We start from the raw sequence: 8,894 nt of genomic DNA on the forward strand, positions 1-8,894 counted from the left end.
AAACCGAATAAAACTACATTTTCAGGTTGAATTATCTCTTATGTTTTACCAAAAGTTAGATAAAATTAATTACTCAAGAAATTTGGTCGCCGACAACGTTTTGGAGCTGTTTTCTGTGGCTGGACGTTAATGAGGAAACCTGTGGATAAACTGTAAAGACAACAAGCTCATTAATTCTCCTTTAGCTTTTTATTTAGCCTTTTATTTGTTCATATTTTACGACTTATTGTAATTTGGTACGTTCACTTTATATTAAACTTAAGTACATGTTTGCAGTATAAATGGTTGTTTTAACTCTTATGCCTCCTTTTAATAATGTTCCTTTGAGTTCATTAAGGACAGAAATAACCGCTTTAAAGGACTGCCATAAAAAATATAAATTATTTTCCACTTTCAATGAATTAAAAAAATACCCCAACATCAGTTCTGATAATAAATATCACATATTCATTCATTTTCAGGATTTTAACCCTTTAAATGTTTGTTTACATGTAACAGCTGTTTTTTTTAATGAAAGAAAACACAAACAATGAATTATTTTCTATATACTAAATACAAAGTGGATTATTTTGGGGGGGATTATCACAGTCTGGGACATGTCAATGATTAGCAACAACACTGATTCTGATGCATTATTATTTTTTGTGTAGGTTCAGAAAAAAAAGTCCCCATTGAAACTCATTATAACTACATCTTTTTGACTCTCCAGCCAAAAAATGTAGTTATAATGAGTTTCAATGAGGACTATTTTGTCCGTAAGGAGCTCAGAGGAACAATTTCATCTACACACTGTAATATAGACCTATTATAAGTGAATGATTAAAATAAAACGTATATATATATTTAAAAGAAGGTCCTTGGAGCATTTGATGCCATAAGCATGAACACAGCCCAAAAAACTGAAAAGCCAAAAATGTCCTGAGGGGGGCATAAGGGTTCATGTTTGAAGGTCTGCTAAAAGGTCTACATATAAAGACTAAACCTTTATTCATACTTTTTAATTGTCTAAATGTGTTTAAATAGTATTAATGTGACCATAAAGACAGAATGTGTTGAGTCACTTCAATTTTATTAAGAGTGCACTGAGATAAATTAAAAGCTGTCTCTTCAGGATGTGAATAAACTTAAATTGAATTTAAAAGTCAGATTTAAACTGATAATTAGATTAATTGTGAGTTAGCTTTATCAATAAATGAGCCGAGTTGTCAGTTTATTTTGTCAATTGCTGCAGTATGTTTTGTGGATGTTGTTGTACTGAGATGACGTAACCAGAGGAAAGTTTGTGTCTGCATATTTCTTACAAATACTCTTTGTCTCAGGGCTTTTACATCCACACTGAATCTGTTAAATATGCACTCCTGTTAGGTCCTGTAAATACACCACGCATCTGTCAGCTGTGCACTCAAGATCAGACTGGAGATGAAACCACTCAAGCAAAAGATTGGTGAGTACTTTCCATGTTATTTGTACTTTTTAAACTGAAGTCACACATTTTATATTATGATATTATTTTTATTGGAAATACAATATAATAATAAAAATGAATGTTATTTATAGGCGCCTTTCAAAGTACTCAAGGCCATATTACAAGACCCATAAAAAGACATATAATGCATCAAACATCAAGTCATAAAAACTATATTAATATAATCAACAGCAACTTAATTAGAAACTTAAAGCTCACTGGCAATCCCCCTCCAGCCAGCTGCCACTTCATTTACATTTTTTGAGTCAAATGATCAGGTATCATATAGATAACCCCTGATTTTAAGTAAAGGAATCAGCTCTGTCTTTTCTGTGATGCGCTTTCACTGTGAACTACATGAGATTAATATAAACAGGGTGTCCAGCAAAAGTTTAGCTCAAAATGGCATGTCACATAACACTAAGCAGCATTACATTGCTTGGGGACAGTTAAGATACTAAAATAGAGAAAACATTTTAAAACCTTTGTCACAACTTGATGTTTCAGGAAACTTTCTCCAAACAGTCCTCTGACAGGTTGAGACATCTGGTCTCACAAAATCAGCTTTGTTTTTTGGAGATTTTTTAAATGTGGATATATGTTACTGATAAACAAACTGTAACTCATGTGGAAACCATGTTGGGTTTAGAAACTGTATTTACGACCAGTAAGTGATCAGGTTGGTACTAAATAACACTAGAAGGTTTCTCTGACAGGAGGAATGAGGAGTCAGACCAACCAAACCTGAACCCAAACCCAACATACAGAGGCTCAGTGAATGTAGTGTTGAAGGTGTGGAGGTGGATCAGTGTGTCAGAGGAGACTCTGTAGAAGGACAGAGTGCCAGCAGGACAGTCCACATACACTGCTACTCTGTGAGAGACAGAGGAGGAGGAGTCTGAGATGGATGTTGAACTGGTTCTGTGACGGACAGAGCAACCATAATCATCAGAGCAGTCCAGACACCAGGACTGATCATTCGGTCCAAACGCGCAGTCAGCACGGTCTCCTTTCCTGCCGATTCCTCTGTAACTCAATGCTATGTGAACATTTCCTATCCATTCGACCTCCCAGTAACAGCGACCAGTCAGTTCATTACTACACAGCAGCTGAGGCCAGTGATCAAATCTGTCTGGATGATCAGGATATGACTGATCCTCCTTCATATATGTCACCTTCCTGTTGTTGTCAGACAGTTTGAGTTTTCTGTGTGCTGTGTTTGGATCCAGTGTGAGTTCACAGGAATCTGATGGAGAGAATGAGACACAATACAGCTGCAGTTATTGATCTATCATCTGTTTGATGATGACATCATCTTCATCCTCGGTAGGATGTGAATGAGTGATGTCACAGTTTGTTGAATCAAAAGAAAAACACACTTACACTTCCTCAGACCTGGTGTCAACCATCGTTCTCCAGCAGGCTGCAGGCTGAAAGGAGGAGGGGGGTCAGAGCAGCACGTTCTCTTTCAGCATGCTAACATGGACGTTACATGGCTCTAGTCTACTGTTTTATTATTCTGTTCTAATGTGGGGTTGGGCTTTCATACACTTTGATCCAATCTGAATCCACTATCCCAATCCTTCTGAAACCCTGATTGAATCTAATCAGGTTTAACTTTCAACATTTACAGGAAACTTCAGTTAGAAAGAAGAAAAAGTCAAAGATTCAGTTGAGATCTGTGATCAGCTCTGACAGAGAAAATGTTTCCAGCTCTTCCTCCTCTATCACACATTGTCTGTCCATACCTGAGAGTGTCCAGTCCAGCAGACAGGATCTTCTCTCCTGAGTCTCCTGGATGATTGTAGCTCAGGTCCAGCTCTCTCAGATGGGAGGGGTTGGAGCGCAGAGCTGAGGCCAGAGAAGCACAGCCTTCCTCTGTGATCAGACATCCTGACAGGCTGCAAACACACAAAACAACACACATGTCAGACAATGTGAGAGTACTGCTGTGTGCAGTCACATACAACAACAGTCTCCAAATGAACTAACTAAAAGATTAACTGAATCAGGCAGCTACAGAAAGTTGAGCATCCAGCTAGATAGAAAAAGCCAGCAGATGATGGATGATTCAGCAGCATGTTGTACCTCATCATTGTGATCTAAATGTTAACACTTAAATGTGTTTATGAAGAGTGAAGCCTCTGCCAAAAGGAATAGTAGAGATATAGTTTTCAGGTTTAAAATGTTGAAGGTTTTTTTTAATACACAAAATCAAGTAGCCACCTGTCACACATGTGACTTCATAGTGGCTCATATGCACCATAGAGACTAGTGTGCTGTGTTGTCTGAAAGGGGTGCTTGAGGAACCACCTTTACTTGGTGTCTGGGTAAAAAATTTTTTAAACAACTTTAGAAGAAACTTGCTTTGACAAAACATATTAGCAGAGACAGTCCTACACAGGTTAAATGTTTATCCTTCAATAGCCTTCTGATTTTCAATAGTCATATCTTGGACAATGGATAATGAATCCTGACCTGAGAGTTTTCAGTGTACAGTGTGGACTCTCCAGTCCAGCAGAAAGCTGCTTCACTCCTGAATCCTGCAGATTGTTGTTACTCAGGTCCAGATCTCTCAGACTAGAGGACTGGGAGCTGAGAACTGAGGACAGAGCTGCACAGCTTCTCTCTGAGAGGTTACAGCCACTCAGCCTGTAGAGGAAATAAAAAGGAAAACAATAAATATGTTCTATTTTTCTGTCCTGTAAAAGAAGAGAGACAGTACAGTATTTAAATAATGATGAATAAATCCAACTAACTGTGTACTTACACAGCTTTGTTGGAGACTTTGACCACTGGCAGCAGCCTCAGAAGAGCCTCATCTGAAGCAGAGTATTTCTTCAGGTCAAACACGTCCAGATATTTTTCTGATGACAATAAGATGAAGCCCAGAGCTGACCACTGAGCAGGAGACAATTTCTCTGTGGAGAGTCTTCCTGATCTCAGGTACTGTTGGATCTCCTCCACTAGAGAACGATCCTTCAGTTCATTCAGACAGTGGAACAGATTGATGCTTCTCTCTGCAGACAGATTCTCACTGATCTTCTTCTTGATGTACTTGACTGTATCCTGATTGGTCTGTGAGCAACATCCTGTCTGTGTCAGCAGACCTCGTAGGAGACTCTGATTGGTCTGCAGTGAAAGACCCAGGAGGAAGCGGAGGAACAAGTCCAGGTGTCCATTTGGACTCTTTAAGGCCTCATCCAAAGCACTCTGGTAGAAACGTGTCTCTGCAGATTCTTGTTTACTTTCAGATTTCAGGGATGTTGTTTGTTCTTCTGCCAGCAGATTGACTCCAGACTTGAATGTCAGATGGACATGAAGAGCAGCCAGAAACTCCTGAACACTCAGATGGACAAAGCAGAACACCTTGTCCTGGTATAGCCCTCTCTCCTCTTTAAAGACCTGTGTGAACACTCCTGAGCACACTGAGGCTGCTCTGATATCGATGCCACACTCTGTCAGGTCTGATTCATAGAAGATCAGGTTGCCTTTCTGAAGATGCTCAAAAGCCAGTTTTCCCAGAGACTCAATCATCTTCCTGTTCTCTGGACTCCAGTGTGGATCTGTCTCAGCTCCTCCATCATACTTGATGTTCTTCAGTTTGGACTGAAGCACCAGGAAGTGGATGTACATCTCAGTCAGGGTCTTGGGCAGCTCTCCTCTCTCTCTGCTTTTCAACACATCCTCCAGAACTGTAGCAGTGATCCAGCAGAAGACTGGGATGTGGCACATGATGTGGAGGCTTCGTGATGTCTCGATGTGGGAGATGATGGTGCTGGCCTGCTTCTTATCTCTGAATCTCTTACTGAAGTACTCCTCCTTCTGTGGGTCATTGAACCCTCTGATCTCTGTCACCATGCTGACACACTCAGGAGGGATCTGATTGGCTGCTGCAGGTCGTGTGGTTATCCAGAGGCGAGCAGAGGGAAGAAGTTTCCCCCTGATGAGGTTTGTCAGCAGCACATCCACTGAGGTGGACTCTGTAACATCAGTCAGGATCTCATTGTTGTGGAAGTCCAGAGGAAGTCGACACTCATCCAGACCGTCAAAGATGAACACAACCTGGAACTCTTCAAACCTGCAGATTCCTGCTTCTTTGGTTTCAGTAAAGAAGTGATGAACAAGTTCCACCAAGCTGTACTTTTTCTCTTTCAGCACATTCAGCTCTCTGAAAGTGAATGGAAATGTGAAGTGTATGTCCTGGTTGGCTTTGTCTTCAGCCCAGTCCAGAGTGAACTTCTGTGTTAAGACTGTTTTCCCAATGCCAGCCACTCCCTTTGTCATCACTGTTCTGATTGGTTCATCTCTTCCAGGTGAGGCTTTAAAGATGTCTTCATGTGTGATTGTTGTTTCTGGTCTGACTGGTTTCCTGGATGCTGTTTCAATCTGTCTGATCTCATGTTCATCATTGACCTCTGCAGTCCCTCCCTCTGTGATGTAGAGCGGTGTGTAGATCTGATTCAGAAGGGTTGGGTTTCCTGCTTTAGCAATCCCCTCAAACACACACTGGAACTTCTTCTGCAGGTTAGACTTGAGTTTAGACTGACAACCTGCAGGAGTTCCTGAATGAACAAACAAGATCAATAAGTGGTTCATGAACAAGAAACAACATTTTATTTTCCCTAAAGAGTACATATAAACACATTTCATCCATTTCTTGAGAATATCAGTAAATGTCTCAGTTATCCATCATGTTAAATCTTTATAGAAATCCTCTTACTGCTCTGCAGACAGTCAGCCAGCTCCTCCTGCTTCATTCTCCTCAGGAAGTGCAGTGTGATCTTCAGAAATGCATCTCTGCTGCTCCTCCTCTGCTCTTCCTCCTCACCGTCCAACACCTCCTCATCCTCCCTCTGACTCTCTAAGCATTCTGGGTAATTTGGACTCAGAAGCTTCTGCATCTTCTTCAGCTCGTTCTTCACAAAAGTGACGATGTTCTTCTCCAGCAGCTGGAACAGAATAATATATGAATGACACAATCAAACTTAAATCATGAAGCAAACATCAGATCTATGTTGGACACACTGACAATCCACTGGTCTACAAAGTGCAGCATGGAGATGATTGTGAACACAATAGATGTAAAAGTAGTTGTTGTACATGTACAGACCATAAATGTGGAGTCCAGGTGTGTTTGATGCTGCTGGGCAGACTGACCACTGGGATCCTCTGAGCTCTCCTGGTCCACTCTGTGGAGGAATCATGAAGAATGAGCTCACATTATGTCTGTCCACACAGAGACAAACACAAGCTAAAGGTCCATCAAGTGATATTTGGATGTGAAGAGAGAATCAGATGACTCCCTGAAGTGGTAAAGCTTTACTAGTCCTGCTGATCCCACTGAGAATCAACAGCTCAGTCTGTTTGTAGCTTTCAGCTCAGAGTCACTTTGGTTTAGTCCCAACAGCTCTCACCAATTCAATAAGAGTCTGATGAAAACACTTTTTTTTTTGTTATCAGTTTGAAATCCTTACCTGCGATCATCAGAGTCGTGTCCACCTTTGAAGATCAAAGGATGACCCTTAGACTGATCGCTCTTCATAGACACACAGCTGGGTTCAGGTTGGTCCAGCTTCCTCCTGATAAAAACACAAGATAAATTCTGCTCAGCACCCATCACACTGACACTAATTAATCTGTCAGTGATTTCATCAAGTTAGAAAATATTTTTAACCACTGAGATTCCCAATATGTGCTCAGTTTATCCAAATATCGCCCATTTATGAATGTTGTGCAATGTTTTCAGAGGTGTTTGGATCTGCTGGCCAGGTGACCAGCTGTTTATCTCAATAGCTGGCAGATTGACTCCTGAGCTGATTGGCTCAGGAGTCATATCCTCATCCCAGGGAGAACATGAGTTTAAAATCCTTACCTGTGATCATCAGAGTGGCGTCCATCTTTGAAGTTAAAAGGATGATCCATAGACCAATCACTCTTCATAGACACACAGCTGGGTTCAGGTTCAGGTTCAGCAGAGTCTGGTCTGTGCTGCCTCCTTGTTCTTCTACACAACACACACAGAGCTTTGAGTGTGAATAATGATGGTGGAGAACAGTGATGGACAGTTAGAGATCCTCATCTCACCTCTGAGCTTTGGTCTGGCTGTCATGTTCCCCACACCGAGAGCGTTTAGAGGGAGGGACTCCCTCCTCTCTGTCCTCACTCTGATCCATGCTGCTGAAGTCACATCCACATCAGTCACACACACTTTCTACCTTCATCTGGAGAGGAAACACAGATCATCCTTTACATCATTTCTCCTGTCACATCCTAAATATCAGCTGCTCCTCCTGTGATTGGCTGTTATTCTCTGTTATATATCAGTGTGAATGCAGCCAGACAGCAGTGTGAGGCAGAGAAAGCTGCCATCAGCTGCTGTACTTCTACTATCAGTCCACTAGATGGCGCCATGAAGCTGCAGTGAAGTGAAGAGCAGCACACATGATGCATGGAGGAGGATTTACATTCACTGACAGGCACAATGATTCACTTTAATAGTGACTCATATTTTAGTAACTTCTATATCACATAATAACATTTTAATGGTTTGTTATGCATGAATGATCCATAATATTAACACATTAGTTTGAGCAATATAAGTGATGAAAAGCGACCCATCAGTTATTTATTTTAATTATTTTCATACGGTAATTTTATTCAGGACGCATTAATTGTTCACAATACTTTTAACACTGCTAAATAAATACCTGAAGAGGCGACTAAACAGAGTTGACTGTTATCTGAACTCGACTAACAAAAGCTGACTTTTTAACTTCACAACATTTCCGGGTTTTATTTGGAAAGGTTCTCAAGGAAGTAATAGTGCCGCTGTTGGCTTCATGTTGTTAAACATATTTAAAATGCTTAAACTCCCCCGTGACTGTCACACTGTCTCCCACCAGTCCTGTAGTGTCATATAAACAGGTCTATATTCAGCTGTAGACACAGAAAGTCAGCTGATCTCCAGCAGTTGTCCGGCTGAGCAGAGCCGCATAGTGAGTCAGACAGCGGGGAGAGCAGCGGCCCATCTCCGCCTCCTCAAATTACTAAACCACAAAATGGTCTACAGTTTATTGGCTGTTCTCCGTCGTCCCAAAGTTAATGGTGGAGTTCAGATTCTAGTATAAATAAACTAACAACAGCTAAAATTAACGATTCAAACATGTAAAAGTGATTTCATTACCTTCAGCTGGATGTCTGGATGTAGAAAGTTATCTGCGCCACGATGGTCAAACTGGATAACGGTGAACTGCTGGATATATTATAGGAGCTGGCGAGGGAAAGGGGATGCGCCACTCAGTGGTCACTGGCGGTACTGCAGCGGCCTGAAAGTATTTCCCTCACAGATCACCTCTGACGTCTGTAGACCTGTTACCAGGACACACTGCAGACTAGATCAATTATTAATCTCTTATAACATATCCAT

The 8,894-nt window shown here is 41.1% G+C and overlaps 1 protein-coding gene across 1 annotated transcript; it reads right to left on the reverse strand.

Moving 5' to 3' along the window:
- Positions 1-1,454: 1,454 nt before the first annotated feature.
- On the reverse strand, positions 1,455-7,849 carry LOC133976290 (NLR family CARD domain-containing protein 3-like). Its single transcript, XM_062414460.1, has 10 exons — positions 7,553-7,849; positions 7,341-7,472; positions 6,943-7,047; positions 6,579-6,657; positions 6,189-6,417; positions 4,236-6,030; positions 3,944-4,117; positions 3,214-3,366; positions 2,849-2,895; positions 1,455-2,711 (listed from the first exon to the last, which is right to left on the reverse strand). The coding sequence occupies exons 1-10, from the start codon at positions 7,639-7,641 to the stop codon at positions 2,152-2,154; spliced, it is 3,363 nt and encodes a 1,120-aa protein (XP_062270444.1). The 5' UTR covers positions 7,642-7,849; the 3' UTR covers positions 1,455-2,151.
- Between the last annotated feature and the right edge of the window lie 1,045 nt (positions 7,850-8,894).

Source organism: Scomber scombrus, chromosome 24 (assembly GCF_963691925.1).
Source record: "Scomber scombrus chromosome 24, fScoSco1.1, whole genome shotgun sequence".
Classification (NCBI taxonomy): domain Eukaryota; kingdom Metazoa; phylum Chordata; class Actinopteri; order Scombriformes; family Scombridae; genus Scomber; species Scomber scombrus.

What these genes read in the sequence shown, in the direction of transcription:
- LOC133976290 (XM_062414460.1), bottom strand. Translation starts at nt 7,641, where the DNA reads ATGGATCAGAGTGAGGACAGAGAGGAGGGAGTCCCTCCCTCTAAACGC. An exon ending in AGCCAGACCAAAGCTCAGAG is followed by an intron (nt 7,473 to 7,552) that starts GTGAGATGAGGA and finishes TGTGTTGTGTAG; the next exon opens with AAGAACAAGGAGGCAGCACA. An exon ending in AAAGTCTCCAACAAAGCTGT is followed by an intron (nt 4,118 to 4,235) that starts GTAAGTACACAG and finishes TTTCCTCTACAG; the next exon opens with GCTGAGTGGCTGTAACCTCT.